Source organism: Neolamprologus multifasciatus, chromosome 10, assembly GCF_963576455.1.
Source record: "Neolamprologus multifasciatus chromosome 10, fNeoMul1.2, whole genome shotgun sequence".
Lineage (NCBI taxonomy): Eukaryota > Metazoa > Chordata > Actinopteri > Cichliformes > Cichlidae > Neolamprologus > Neolamprologus multifasciatus.
In genome coordinates, this window is record NC_140448.1 from 14862859 (window position 1) to 14878472 (window position 15614).

Sequence of the window (15614 nt, forward strand, 5' to 3'; positions counted from 1 at the left end):
TTGTTGCTGCTGGTGTTCATATTGTTAAAAACCTGTGGATCACAGTGTTATCGGCCCATTTGTATTCTTTGCCAAGTTTTCCACCAATTTCAGCACGCGCCAGCAGGAGTCTCCCGTTCCCATAGTAACAAGACTAGGATCCGTCCGTAGACAAAGTTAGCCAGTCTTTGCCGACTTCTTTCTTTGGTGCGACCAACATTAAGCCCTGCTAGTTACTCTGCACGGCCGTACGTCCGCTTTGCTTCACCTAATAAGTAAATAAGAAGTCAGCGCGACGCCTTATATGAAAGTAGCGACAGTAAGAAGGCTGGAGAGAAGCTGCATGGAGCTCGTTGTATAGCTTAGCCAAACCTTCTCTATCAGAGACTCTGTTGTGTTCTTGTGTCCGGAAGTTCTGCTGGGAAAAAAAGTAAGAAAGGCATGAAAAAGAGTAGCTGGAGGAAATTTCTGAGAAATTTGCTCGGAGCACACTGAAACACCGTTTGGTGTCTCGCCGAGGAGGCAGAGAAGGCGTCGTGCTGTTGTTCTCTCTTAATTAGCGGCGTGTATTAATCTAGCGATGGGTCTGCCGACGCTGGAGTTCAGTGATTCTTTCCTGGACAGCCCGGATTTCAGAGAGCGACTGCAGTGCCATGAAATAGAGTTGGAGCGAACCAACAGGTTCATAAAAGACCTCATCAAAGATGGAAACATGCTCATATCTGCCCTTAAAAGTAAGTACGCGCTGATTAATAGCTGATTCTTGGGAGCGAATGTGCTTTACAGTTTGCAGTGATTCCTGCAACCTGATCCAAAGGGAAATCCTCTGGGTATCAATCCAAACAGAACCACTGTAGGGACTTGAACCTTGAGTGTCTCATTTTTCATTTGTGTGTGTAGTATGAGCAGGACAGTTTGGAAGCTAGTTACAGTGTTATGCACAGTGTAGGTCTGTGATATACACAGCAGCTACTGCGCGAGTTGTAGTCTGTTTATCTTTTTCCATTAATAATATTTGTTCACCTTAATTTGTTGATGTAGGTTACCTTTACAATATTGTAGTCTGCTGTTACATACAGGTTTTAACTAGCAGAGAGCAGCAAACAGCTGACAACTGCCTTGAGGGCCCAAAACAGCAGGACCACCGCCTAACCTCCACCCACCAAGCTACTATTGGGTGTTACCTGGTTTCGGCTAGATTACTGAAAATATATAAAAAGACCATGTCCACATTAACTATATCAGTGATGTTTTTGATTTTTTATTCTATAAACAGTGGATATTTTTTTAAAGTGGCAGAAGAATGTTTATTTAGCTTGTTTTGCTTGGGTATTAGTACTAAACCTAAAGGCACTAAACTCTCAGAGGAAAACTGGAAATATTCACATTTTTGCAAATATTAATCTTTATTATTATCACATTTGGGGTTTTTCCTGAATACAATTTTTTTAAACGCCAGCCCCAGAATACCTTGTATTTATCAAATGGTTGGAAATAACTGGAACATGCAAATGCTATGGAAAGCAAGTCTTAAAGAAGGTTGCTCAGTCTCATGGCATTCACCATCAAATAACCTCACATAACCCCCAAAGATCGCATTAATGACTGTGTGTTTATTAATTTTGACACCTTCATTCAGTATAAAGGCACATGGCTGGGTTACTGACTGGGTGCCATATTCTTGTCCTGATGACAGCTTTCAAACAGCATATACCTCTTTGTTGTTTGTAGTGTTTGATTAAGGTGGGGGGTGGGGTTTTTGGCTCACCTGTTGGCTGAGGTCATCACCTGCCGCTACCAGCTGTATACACACAAGGTCAAAACAAGGTAGAGGTTTGTCAGAAAACCTTACCTACCTCCGAACTGGATGAAGAAGAACATGAAGTCTAAAGAGGCTGAAGCTTCAATTTTATTGTTTGATCACCACATTTCAGCTTGCAGCTTTCACCAGGGTGAAGCAATAATAAAGTGTTGCTGGAGTTTTAACCTCTGTTAAAAACAAGCATGACCAGACTTCAAAAACATTAAATATAGGACAAGAAGTATGCTTGTGTGGGACAATGTGGGACATATTACCAATGCTGAGAGTAAATCAGTGAAAGAGATATATATTTTATTTGAATGTTTGCCAAATCTCTTGCTAAGTAAATATGTGTACTTTTTTGCATTAGTTGTCTTACTCTCATGCATTCTCAGCAGCCTTTAAAACTGTTAACTGTTCAGATGATGATTTCTCTGATAATAATCTAGGTTTTAGTTCATCCATGAACTGGCACATCTCCTTTTGAGCTGAAAAAAACCCTCTTGAGAATCACCTACCACTAGTTTTACACAGTTATTAAGGGTTTTCGAGTCTTTATTGTAGTTGTATGTTTTATTGTGTCTATACTTCACAAAAGTCTCCATTGTTTGTGTTATTGTGGTGATTTGCACATGTTAACTTCAAGAGAACCTTGATGAAAGTATGTCTTTTTGTGCAGCCTCTGGAAAAAGTGTGTGCCTAACAGTGTTGAATTGTAAGATTGAAGGAACACGAGGGGGTCACCTTAAACACACAAGGCGTTTGACTGCTCTGTGACCACACAGATGTGAAATAACCTGAAAACCAGTCAAAAACAAGTTATTTGACACCAAACAAACCCTCATCAGAATAAGCACATTAAGCACATTTTTCTGCATGAATGCAGTCTAGGACATAAACAGTCCTGGACACCAAATCGAGTGCAGAATGAAGTGGTTGTTTTGTTGTTTTCATACATTCAACCTGAACAAAGTTTTTGCAGTAATCTGGTGTACACTGATAGAAATATAAATGACAGTTTAATGGGTTTTTTTTACCAGTTTGCAATGGAGTGGTATGATTGAGATGTTTTCTCAGCGGCTGCCCTGCACAACAATCTCAGGGTGTGTTAATGACAGAATGCAGCCATGTGTTTTGTGTGCCTTAGAGAATAAACTGTGGTATTAAACTCTATTATTGGAGTGTTGTTTGGACACGTAAACACACAGGAGGTTGTTGCAGGGTGTGGCACTTCATTTACATCACACTTGAAGAGTCTTGTAGGAAAATATATTAATGGTTTATTACAGGATGGAATAAGTGATTTTTCCCTGCAACCTGTAGAACAGAGGGAGCATTTCAGGTGGCCGCTGATGGCAACTTGTGCAAAAAGCTAAACAGGCTAAGTTAAAGATGTTACCCGTAATCCAGCTGTTAACAATGCTTTAGTTGACTTAATGAACTTCTGCCTGTCTTCCTCAGGTCTTTCTCTTGCTGTACAGCGATTCTCACAGTCTCTGCAGGAGTTTCAGTTTGAATGCATTGGAGATGCAGAGACTGATGATGAGGTCAATATAGGTGAGACAGAAATGCCACTTTTTACACAAGCTTGCACAATATTTAAGATATGCAAAGCCTTTTACAGCAGTGGGATGTGTTATTTATTTTGCAGCCCAGTCTTTAAAGGAGTTCTCTCAGCTCTTAAGCACCATGGAAGAGGAGAGAAAACGTCTGGTAAGAAAATGTGTGATTGTATTTGAGTGGTAGCAGTTTAATACATTAATAACTAACTGTAGGATGTTTGTTCTTGTAGATATTTATACCTGTCATCTTTCTCTGGCTGACTATGCTCATCTCTTAACCAAACTGCTAAAGTCTAAACCAACCAGAAATGTGTTTGCACTCTATGTCTCCTGTTGAGCAGCAGAAAGCAGCAAGTGCATCCCATCTTTAAGCACCTGTAATTATTTTTTTAATAGTAAGAATTTGAAAATACTGTGGCAGCATGAAAGGGAAAAAATACCACTTGAATCTGAGGCTTCCTTCAGGTCTGCAGAACTTTATCACGAGAGAATCACTGAAACTAGCCTGTTTTGGTTCCCTCTCAGTTCTCTCACAGTGTCATTTTGGCCGAGCTGAAACCATCTCACTGTACATTACCTTACTAACTACTATACACTGACCAAAAAAGGAGTAAATATTAAAAATAAGATCACCAGGAGGCTAGAAAGCAGTTTCAAATGAATGCAAATGATCAACCCAATATGTAACTGTAAATGTGTTCACAACTTTTTCACCAGCCCAAGTGGACAAAAAAAAAACATGTTTATTCACCATTACTGATTAAGATTTAAGTCATTAGTCACTATGTACAGGATTTCTGTTTAAAAGCTGAACTCATTCTTAGCCACTGTCACTTCCTCGAGCTCCTACTTCAGTCCAGTTCCCACAAGTCTGATTCACACCTTTTTTTTTAGTGAATACGTTTTACCAACAGCACTTTGTGCACCATGGCAATTTGGGAAATGTCTTTGACTCAGAGACCCTCCATCAGTCAGAGGTCTTTGTTTCAGGGTGACTCGAGTCTGGCACAGTCTGTGTGAAGGCAAACCTGTGCGCATGTGCAATGTATGTGCATAGTATGCAACCTCATGTGTGTGTCTTTGTGGTTGTGAGCACGGTCTGGTTACAGAGGCACCATGTGGAACCTATTCTGCCAATTCCCCTGTGAGCGTGAGCACAGCCCCAGTGCCTGGGAAAGTCCATATAAGGGTCCTGTGTGTGTGTTTGACTGCCCATTTCTCTTTGTGAGTGTGTATGTGTGTGCACGCATTTCGATTACATGCTTTTCCACTTAATGTGGCACTACTCCAACCCTTCTAACAACATCATTATTATCATTATTACATTTAAGGGAAATTCCAGCAAATGAGTTCCCCTGAAATACCTACCCGTCCAACCTGAAAAGACCATTATTGTGACCTGACAATGGACTTCAGTCTCTTAGATTTCACTTTCATCCAGCTGAATGTAATGCAATGAAAAAAAAGAACAGAAAAAGAAACCAGATCTCTTTTGGGGTACTAGGGCAGCACGAAAGTCGAAGTGAAAGTGGAGTCATGATGTGGGAGTGGGGGTATATTTATAGTCTGATGCTTAAATCAACTGAGACAGAACAAAGCAAGATTTGACCGACATTTGCAATATATAGACTCCTGACTAAAGAGGGCAGGGACCTAATGTAAACACCAGAGTCCTCAGTTCTGATAACCCCTCTGTACCACAGCCTCTCAATCACAAGTTCCTCATACATACTGCAGCAACTCAGCCAGCAGAAATGTTACCGCAGTTTTACTGTAATTTTTCTGATGAAACAGGCCAGTGTTGGCCAATTTTTTTGTGAAATACTTTGCATCAGAGCTCTGTGGTTTGCAGTATTTCAATGACTACTGGCAAAAAAAGTTTTATGTCTAGTGTTTTTAAATAGAGTGATGTGCAAAAGTCTTGAGCCACCCCTCATGTCTTTATCTTTTTCTAGGAGAACAGGAATACATTGTATAAAGCAAAAAAAGGGCATTTCTGACTAACTTTAAAGTCAAAATTGGATATCACCACCGAGCACCTTTATTCTTCAAGAAGGCCTGAAGTCTCTTTGGCAAGCTTTCTTTCTTCAAGTAGTCTTCAGGAACAATTCTACAGGCTTCTCGAAGGACAATCAGATTATTTCTTTTTATCCTTTGGATGTTGGCTACCTTTTGTTCCATTCTAATCTCACACTGTTGTTGTTGATGTTGAAGTCCAGGTTCAACATTATTGTGGGGAGGCCAGTCCATGACTAATAGTGTTTCATTGTGTGTTTTCTATCCAGGTATGCAGTGTGTTAGGGATAATTGTCATTTTGCAAATGGTCAGATACAAAGACTGGATAGCAAATGTGTGAAAAAGGAGCCAATGTCAAAAGAAAAGCTTTAAAGGACCTTCAGAAAGTCTGGCTTTGTGGAAGCACAATATAAAGGAATGTGAGATGGCTTGAGACTTTGGCAGAGTACTGTATGTGCCAAGTATGACGAAATCATAACTAAATGTTTGTGCTGGGTGTTACTGTGATGTTTGGACAGCTCTTCAAGGTGATGAAGCTTAAGCTTTGTTTGTTTTTTTGTTATGTCAGCAGCAGGTAAAGTGTAGGCATTAAAAGGTGTTTGATTCTTCAGATCATTTGCTTTGCTCAAATATACATACCTTGCTACCTCTGTTCTCAATAATTTCCATTTAAATAGTTTACAATTGACAAGATAAATAGAGTAAATCTCAACCAGAAATTTGCTTTTATACAACAATTTGGTGAAGTTATTGATAGACTGTCTTGTTAGCATATTGATTTGAAATATTTTGAATTAAATTAGCCTGTTTTTAAGGTAAAACTCTCAGAATAATAAAAGGCAAGCCTCTGCTGACCAGTTGACAAAAGCTATTTTGAGTGAGACGCTAAAGCCCTCATGGGAGCTGTTGCTTTATTTATGTTGCTTGTCTCGATATTTACTGTTATGACACACTGAGCTGACTGCATTTTCTTTTTTTCCTCTCTTAGATCCAAAATGCTGATGATGTTTTGATCTCACCACTCGAGAAGTTTCGGAAGGAACAGATTGGAGCTGTAAAGGTATACCTCCTCTTCTTATAGTCGAAGGGTCACTGCTGAGTAGATTATGAACATGGATGTTGCTTTCATTTGGTATGCAGCACTCCGGGTGGTGATCAGACAGATCGCTCTGCTTCTTTCTGGTCCCGCTCGGGTTGTTAGTCAGCGATCAGAGAATCCAATTTGTCGAGATAAATGATGGATCACAGTCCAGTGTCAGCAACAAGGTCATGGGAACGGACGCTGGGAGGGCAAGAAAAGGAGCACGTCACAGACAGAGGGATGGTTGAACTCAGACAGACAGTGTAAACACAAAATGAGTTTGGTGTCTGGTTTCAGCAGCTGTCTCAAGTTGTATAATCCAGTTTTATCTATTTTTTGTTTTCCTCTTTTCTTTTTCAGTGAAAAATAAGGATGTAGATAGCAGCATCACGTGGTCAATTACTAGTTCTGAAAATGAAATCAAAGCTCATTTCTTTGTATTGCTGGAAGTAACTCCTCAGCCTGAAATGTTGCAGGTGTTTGCATGAGAAATGCCAGTAGTCACTTCTCAGAGAATAGAGAGACACGTGTGGCATTGAGAGCTACAGCTGTTTTTGTAAAAGAGATGTTATCTTAACTATTTCTAGTGTGTCTCTTCCAAAAAATGCGCTACTGAAACTCACAGTTCCGGCAGAATAAACTCAAAACTTTAGTGACTGCCTAACTTTTATCTGTCGAATAAAACAAATTACATAAGAAGTTAGGACGATGTGAGAAATTGAAACAAAAAATGGAATGCAGTGATTTGCAAATATAACCAGTTAAAGCTGCTCAACAGCCTCATATTTTTTTTATTTCATGATGTCCAAATGTTTTCAGCTGCTGAAAGGTCTGAACTGCAAGACTTTTCTACTGTGAAGCTATACTGGTTGAGTAGTTGGTATTGTCTTGCTGAAATATCCAAGGCCTTCACTGAAAAGACAATCTGGATCGGAGTACAAGTTGCTGTAAAACCTTCAGCATTGACGGCCCCTTTTCAAGATGTGCAAGCTGTTTCACAGGCACTGACGCACCCCAGGAGATTCAAACTTTTGAACTGAGCACTGATAACAAACCAGATAAAGGTGTGTCTCCACTTTAGTCTGACCACAGAGCAGTTTTCTGCTTTGCCTCAGTCCATTTCAAATAAGCATTAGCCCAGAGAAGATGGTGGTGTTTCTGGAATATGTTCATATATAGCTTCTACTTTGTATGATAAAGTTTTAGCCTGTGGTGTCAAGAGAAAAAGTTTAAATATAATTACAAAAGACTGATTTTTAAAAAAAGGAGATGTGGGGGCCCAACCTAACCCTTTGTGTACGGTTTGTCAGAAAGTCCTTAATCCATAGACAGGTGGAATATGGGACTCCTAGGGTTAACAGCTTGCTCACCAATCTAGGAGGAAGGATGGTGTTAAAGGCAGAGCTAAAGTCAATAAAGAGGAGGCGCGTGTAGCTCCCTTTGTGCTCCAGGTGCGACAGGGTCGCATGGAGAGATGTAGATGGTGAGATATTTTAAAGCCTCGATTATACTCAGACCACTGGAGACCCAACGACTGAGTAATCATTCCAGTTATACTTCTTTAAACTGCACTGCCTACGCGCATATGTAGTTGGTGCATTGTAATTGAAATTCACAGACACCCAAGAAGATTCGCAGATGTGGAAAGTATAAACCCCACTTAAGTCTGAACAATTTTACATTGAGGAACTGAACAGACATTCTTTATTTACATTTTACAGCAAAAAGTCACAAATTACATTGGAAATTACATTTATAAAAAAAACAATATTTTAATTACTTGCAAAAAGCTAATTTTGCATTATTCTTATTTCCATTTTGTATGCTGTGTATTAGCTTTTTGGCATTTCTGAATTCAGTCAAAAGCGGTGTATTTGTGCAGTACTTATGCAGTGCATGTGCTTGCTTTTCATGCAATGTCAGCAGGAATAGGCTCCAGCATCATTGTGCCGCCGATCTGGATATCTAGCAAACAGTCTAAACCTCAAAATGACCAAGATAATCTTCTTGTTAACTTTATACAATTAGACAATTATGATTAAAATTAATACAATTGAAATAGTAGTTTATGGTTTAAGTAAAAAAAATAAAATAACATTAAAAGAATAAAATACTCTAACTTATGCTTGTTTAGTCACTGGCCACGGCACATCTGTTATGTGTTATGTTAAGACTTTCAGCCCTACTAACAGAGATGTAAAAGTCCATGTGTGACACATTTGTGTTACCTAAAATGTAAACTGTATGCGTTTTATTGGCAGATTTAAATTTATTTATTTATTTATTTATCTAAGTCTGTGGATCCCTCACTCTTTTCAGGAGGAAAAGAAGCAATTTGACAAAGAAACAGAACGGTACTACTCTGTCCTGGAGAAACACCTCAGTCTGTCTTCCAAAAAGAAGGAGTCCCAGCTGCAAGAGGTAAACCCCTACATAAGTTGTTACATATAAATAAAGCGTAAACATTAAATACACTAAACACTGTGTGGTGTTTCTGCTGTATCTGTTGCAGGCTGACTCACAGATGAGTAAAGACAGGCAGATTTTTTATGACGCGTCTCTCCAGTATGTCTTCAAGATCCAAGAAGTGCAGGAGAGAAAGAAGTTTGAATTTGTAGAGCCGGTGAGTTCACATAACACAAGTGCCATACAAATTTCACTTTTCGTAACACGAAACATGATGAAATCATTATCAGGTATTTGCTTCCTGTGTCGAGTTGCCAGTTCACACTTTACTTTTTGCTCTGATCAGTAGAGGGAAAACCTAGTCACCAGTGCGACATCGCAGGAAAATATTAAGTGATGAGTCTCTTCTGTGCCATAAAAATCAAGTTATAAAATTTCAGCTTTAAAGTAAAAAGAAAGTCGTTTTCTGAAAAGTATACATTACACGGAGTGTTTGTCCAGTGATAAACATGTTTAATGATACATATCAGTAGAGCCCACTTCCTGTTGCTGTAACAGCACTTCCTGCACTGAGATTTTTCTGGCAGACAGAAAGGGAAACTCTTTGTTGTAAAGTAAACAAGGGCAGCAAACCAAACAACAGACAGAGATAGAGAGGTTTTCTCCAGCTGAAGTTATTTTGGATTGATTGAGCTGATGACTGACAATCATTCTTTTGTAATCCTCTCATTATACTCTTCACTCCCAAGCCCCCAGCTAACATTTTCCTGTGCCTCTGCTCTCCAGCTTTTAGCCTTCCTTCAGGGGTTGTTTACATTTTACCATGAGGGATACGAGTTGGCCTCTGAGTTTGAACCCTATAAGCAGCAGCTTCAGTTTAATCTGCAAAATGTAAGTGATTGTTAACTGCATATGTTTTGAATAACATCTGGAGCCTTTAATGCTTACTTGTTTATGGTTTGTTTTGTCTGATTTACCTACATCTTGGCATCAATTAAAATATCTTACAGACAAGGTTTAGATCCATCTGGCACTATATAATTATTATTAAAGTGAAAGTGATCTAAATAGGCTCTCTTTAATCAATTATTTCCAGACTACAAAAATGTACTGGGACCCATAAACTTTTTTAGACTTTTAAGTTTGTTTGTAAGGTCTTTTAAATTATATCTACTGCTACTTCTCGTTCAGGTGAAAACCTGTGTGTCGTTTTTATTTTTAAAGCTGGATTTTTTAAAAAATGCAAATATAAAGTCAGTCCACTGCTTTGAATAATATATAAGAGAAAATGACCTCAGATTAACAAAGAAACTCTTGTAGTCATGTAGACTAGATGAAGAAACCATTTCCTGGCTACATTGTTTAAAGATTTGTATACTTAATGACCATCAAGAAAGCCTCATTCTGTTGTGGTTTCCTGTACAAATTATGCATGTGTTTGTTATTAAGGCTCGCAATAACTTTGAAAGTACACGCGCCGAGGTTGAGAGGTTGATGAAGAGGATCAGATCTGCAGAAGAGGACTTCAAAGCGCCCAGCTGCTTTACCATGGAGGGATATCTGTATATACAAGAGAAACGTAAGACATGCAACTCTTATACTTTCTCCTCTCCATTATTCTTAGAAGATCCCAGACTCACATTCAAACTGAAAACATTCACGTTCAGCTCCATGAAAATGTGTATTCTATCTATTATGTAGGTCCACTGGGAAGTGTGTGGACCAGATACTACTGTACTTATGAAAGGAGCTCCAAGATGTTCACCATGAGCAACACAGAGATCAGACCAGCCAGCAGACAGGTGAGGAAACACACACCGTGTTTTTACACGTTTTAGCCCATTTACTACCAAACATGGTCATCAGACGCTTCTGCACTGGGCTCTACTTCAGTGTGGTCTGTGATTTCTGACAGCTCAGCTCTGACATATAAGGTTTAGGCATCACAGCTCTTTAATTGAATGTCCACCATCACTGCTTTGAAAACATCCTTCCTCCTGCACACACCAAGATACGATATACTTTATTTATCCCAAAAGTTAGGAAATGCCTTTGTTATAACAGACAAAAATTAAAAATAAGCATGTACTAAAATAGCTTAAATAAGATGAATAAATACAGTAAGTATGTCAAAAAGAATGTTAAAAAATTAAAGGAGCCAAATAATTAAAACCAAATAAAACAAGTAGGGAACTCAATAATTTGAAATCTGTCTAATAAAACTAAAATAATTTGTTACTAAAAGATTTACAAAAACATGAAGCTGTGAAAGCTACTTATTTGTAGTATTTTGGCAAAGACTGAAAAGTAGGACTTGAAAAAGCACAAATAGGGTACTAAAAGGATTGAGCAGTAATATTTATTGACTATACCAAAAGCTCAAACTTTGTCAGATGCATTATTAGGCTATAATAGCACATACTGAAAGCACATTTCCTTGTTAACAGAACGGCGTGGTGCACAATACACCAGAGATGTTTAGGCTGCGCTCGTGTGTTCGAAGGAAGACCGATTCAATAGACAAACGCTTCTGCTTCGACATCGAGGTGGTGGAGAGGTGAGATGAAAACAAAACCAAGAGATTATTTGTGAACTGAATAAACAGAGATTTTGCTGCCGGAGTTTTCTTAGCTAAAATAACCTCCCTTTCACTGCAGACAGGGTGTGATCACCCTGCAGGCGCTCTCAGAGGCCAACAGACGGCTGTGGATGGAGGCAATGGATGGGAAGGAGCCTGTATGAAAATATCCACTATTAATAACTTACCAATGGAGGGGGGGGGGGGTGTTTCAGGGATAGCTCACCTAGATATATTATTATACTCATATTCTTGCTCTTGCACTAAATATCCTTCTTTTATCCTTTTATCCTTCTTTGTTCAGATATACACTCTGCCATCATTGCTCAGTAAAAAAGAAGAAAGTAAGTGCTGAAAAGCTTTGTATTCTGTATTTGTACTCTGTTTATTACCATCTTAAAGCATCTGTGTCGCAGTGCCTCAGAGATTTACTTGATCTTGTGTTTGTGATTTACAGCATTTCTAAATGAGGCAGGCTTCAAATTTGTTAAAAAGTGTATCGAGCTGGTTGAAGCGAGAGGTATTCCTCATCCTTAAAATGTTTATATGGGAAAAATTGAATTCTTTGGAGAGCTTATTGTGACATATATGTTAAAACCTGCAGGCATTACAACTCTTGGACTCTACAGGACAGGAGGAGTGAATTCTAAGGTTCAGCGGTTGATGACGAGTGTGTTTGGTGAGATACGCCCTGTTATTCCTGTGCATAGGGAAGATTTATTCCACTCCAAAGATTATCAGGTGTATTTAAAAGTCTGTTATTCACAGCTTCTACAGCTGCTTCTGACATGCAGCTGGAGGCAGATGCCTGGGACACCAAGACCATAACTAGTGGCCTCAAGGATTACTTCAGGTAGCAAAAAACTCCTTTTTATTAGTAATGCACCTCATGAATTATGCATTTCTCATCTCTATCATTCTGTGTGTGCAGGTGCCTGGCAGAACCACTGCTGACTTACAGGCTGCATAAAGACTTCATCAGGGCTGCAAGTAAAATCTTACCACCTCTTTAAATTACAGAGTACAGCCTGACAGACAACATTTTAGAAGTATTTAGTTTGAAACTGTCACTTCACGTATTGTATGTGATGTAAACAAAAGCAAATCACATCCCTCCCTGTGTACCCTGTGCTTGTTTAAAGGGTATGATGAGCTGAACCACAGAGTGAGAGCCATTCATGCTCTTGTACACAAGTTACCAGAAAAAAACAGAACAATGTTGGACCTCTTAACCAACCATCTCCTCAAGTATGCACATTTTGATTTCATAATGCTTTGTTTGATATTTTTTCTGTTGGTTTGCCATAAATAAAACTGCCCACTGTTTGTGTGTCTGTGTGTGTGCAGGGTGTCCTCTCACAGCGACGAAAATATGATGACTGTGTCCAACCTGGGAATGATCTTTGGTCCCACTTTGATGAGGTCCCAGGAGGAGACAGTGGCTGCTATGATGAACATCAAGTTTCAGAACATTGTGGTGGAGATTATTATTGAAAACCATGACAAGGTGCGCTTACAGAGACGTACACCAACGCTTTAATGCACACACAAACACACACACACTTAATGTAAGTTTATACTCTGCGCTTAGATCTTCGGTGAGGCCCCAGACCTGTCAGTGCCGTTGCCTCAGGCTCCATCTTCTCGGTCGACTCCCCGCAGGAGCAAGGCCATCTGTCTGTCATCTGGAAAGAGACGAGCCCGCCTTTACCCTCCTGCTCTCTGCCTGGCAGACAATGACAGTGAGTCTCAGTATCTAAACACATGAAGTCAAACATTTTGCTCAAATACAAATGGAAGCAACTACATTTCCATTTTCTGCTGCTTTGTACCGCTTCATTTACTGTATCTGAAAGCTATAGCTCCTAGTTAATCTTCAGAATGAGAAGATAATAGAAGAATGCATCTCATTTTTAAGGATCCAACCAGCCGTTTGTAGTCTTTGCAAATTATTTTGTTTTTAAAAGGCCGTATCTGTAAGTTGACACCCGTTCTCCTAAAAACTGCATCTCATTAATGCAAAAAATATCTCCACAGAATTAAATTTAACCTTTAAAGTCCAAACAATGAAATAATTGCCAGAAAATTGTGCTTTTTTTAAACAAAAAATTAGTTTATTTAAACTTCTGATTAAATAAAAACAAACAGTAAATATTAATTGCATATATGAGTTTGTGTCATATTTGCAGTTTATTTCTTAAAATGTACAGTGCAATTTATTGCTCTTTTTCAGGGGTGGGGGAGTTAAGCTAGTTATTATTAGAAAATAGAAATGAAAATAGTCAAAACTGTAGATGAATTCTGGTAATCATCTCACTTCCCTGTGTTGATCCTCTTCTGTAGGGTCTGCCCTGAGGCTGGGAATTGTTAGACTAAACTATCTGTAAAAATAAAGTTGTTAAAACTAGCGTAAGGTCTGAACAGAGTCACAAGGTACATTTTCTTGCTGTATTTGGCTGCTTGTGGTGTTGTCAGCATCGGCTGTAGTAAACTGTAACCACACTTTTTAATGTTTAATCCTCTCTGACATCCACACAGCTGTGAGCGAGAGCTGCACTCTGCCCTCACACACAGGATCAGAGAGACAGACTGGCAACAGTGACAAAGCGTCATAGAGTAATTTTTTAACACATTATTTAGTGAGCTGGACAACACACATACAGCACAGTGATAATCGTGTGCATTCCTATTGCTATTGTCTTTATTTAAAATGACGTTTTCCAGTATTGGCACTTCTGTTTAAATAAAGCATCTCAGTAAAAGAAATGTTTTACCCCTAAAGAAACTTAAAAGAAGCCAAGGAACTGAAGACAGGAAGTGTATTCTTAAAAGACAGAGACAGGAGCTGTATTTTTTTTTGTTATTGATAAGTGGGTGATCATCAGTTTCCTCTCACTTTAAATTATAAACCACTTAATATCTCATTTAAAAAGTGCTATATGAATAACATAAATACACACATTATTAAATTATGGCTGATGTCGGAAACATTTTGAGCGTTCTTACTGGTAAATCTGGTATTAAAGCATGAACCAAGAATTTTTTTTAAAGAGTTTTAGCTGCATTACTAGAATAAGTCAGTGAGACAGTGAGATGACAGGCTAATGCATTAATATTGGGAAAGTCTTATTTTAAGGGTTTGTTTCCATTTCTCCCTCTAGGTGATACATTCAGTAGCAGCTCCAGCACAACTCCGATGGGCAGCCAGGAGTCTCTGTCCTCACACTCCTCTGAAAAGAACGGATTGTCTCAAACCTCGCCTCCGTCCTCTCCTGCTGCTGAGCCCAGCTCACCCTCGTCAAAACAATCCTCTCCTCCTGCAGCTTCCTCTTGCTCACTGCCACAAAACGGGAAAGGTCAGAAACCCCCGACAGACAGTGCCTCCTTCCCCCACCTCCTGCCTTCTGCATCCTGGACATCCACTCAGCTCACCCCAACTCAGCAGACGTCCTCTGTCTCCTCCTCCACATCCTCTTTACTTTCTGCTGTGGAGAAGTCTATCAAAAGGAACTCAGTTGACTCCTTGGCTTCTGGGAAAGAGTCAGGATCTCCCTCCAGAGCCTCCACGTCCACCTCCTCCGCCCAGAACTCATCAGTAGAGCGCGCCTCCTTGCTCAGGGAGGCTGGACCAGTTCAGAGGGTGGCGTCTGTCTCCTCTCTGAAAAGCACCCATTCGGTGGATGGAAGAAATGCACCCAGTGCCACTGTCACAGACACCAAAGTGTCCGATTCTACTTCTCCTCGGCAGCTTAGAACTGCTTACAGAACTGCCTCCTCCTCATCGTCCTCCTCCTCTTCACTGTTTCCCTACCGGCTTTCCACGTCTTCCTCTCTCACCTCCCTACACATCTCTGAAGGTGCGTAACTATGTTCACCTGCTCAGCCTTTTGCAGAAATGCAAAGTCGAAGCTGTAGTTTAAAGATAAACTATAAATACGAGTCCCTTGTTTGCTTCTGATTTCTTGTGTGGCTTTTCGCAGATTACAAAAGCTGTCACGGATCGGTGCAGAGTCTCATGTCGCTGGACCCACAGGAGGCTACACACATGCGTAAAAGTTCACGCATCCGCTGTGGCTCTGATCTGACCTCCAAACACTCTGTGTCCAGCAATGGTTATCAGAGACCTGGATCACTGTGAGTGCCTGTAAAATGATTTAATATCAAGGTGGTCTAACCGCACAGTTTTACCT

The 15614-nt window shown here is 39.7% G+C and overlaps 1 protein-coding gene across 1 annotated transcript in view; it reads left to right on the top strand.

The window, feature by feature from the left end:
- arhgap42a (Rho GTPase activating protein 42a) overlaps positions 1-15614 on the top strand; it is a 17545-nt gene continuing 1931 nt past the window's right edge. The window contains exons 1-21 of the mRNA XM_085174695.1: positions 1-713; positions 3242-3337; positions 3432-3493; positions 6348-6419; positions 8760-8861; positions 8953-9063; positions 9633-9737; positions 10296-10425; positions 10548-10648; positions 11294-11403; positions 11504-11582; positions 11729-11768; positions 11882-11944; positions 12029-12103; positions 12193-12277; positions 12356-12414; positions 12567-12672; positions 12772-12931; positions 13016-13166; positions 14586-15281; positions 15405-15558. Of these exons, the coding sequence (XP_085030821.1) occupies positions 560-713; positions 3242-3337; positions 3432-3493; positions 6348-6419; positions 8760-8861; positions 8953-9063; positions 9633-9737; positions 10296-10425; positions 10548-10648; positions 11294-11403; positions 11504-11582; positions 11729-11768; positions 11882-11944; positions 12029-12103; positions 12193-12277; positions 12356-12414; positions 12567-12672; positions 12772-12931; positions 13016-13166; positions 14586-15281; positions 15405-15558 (2711 nt within the window). The 5' untranslated portion in view covers positions 1-559. The remainder of the gene's footprint in view (positions 714-3241; positions 3338-3431; positions 3494-6347; positions 6420-8759; positions 8862-8952; positions 9064-9632; positions 9738-10295; positions 10426-10547; positions 10649-11293; positions 11404-11503; positions 11583-11728; positions 11769-11881; positions 11945-12028; positions 12104-12192; positions 12278-12355; positions 12415-12566; positions 12673-12771; positions 12932-13015; positions 13167-14585; positions 15282-15404; positions 15559-15614) is intronic.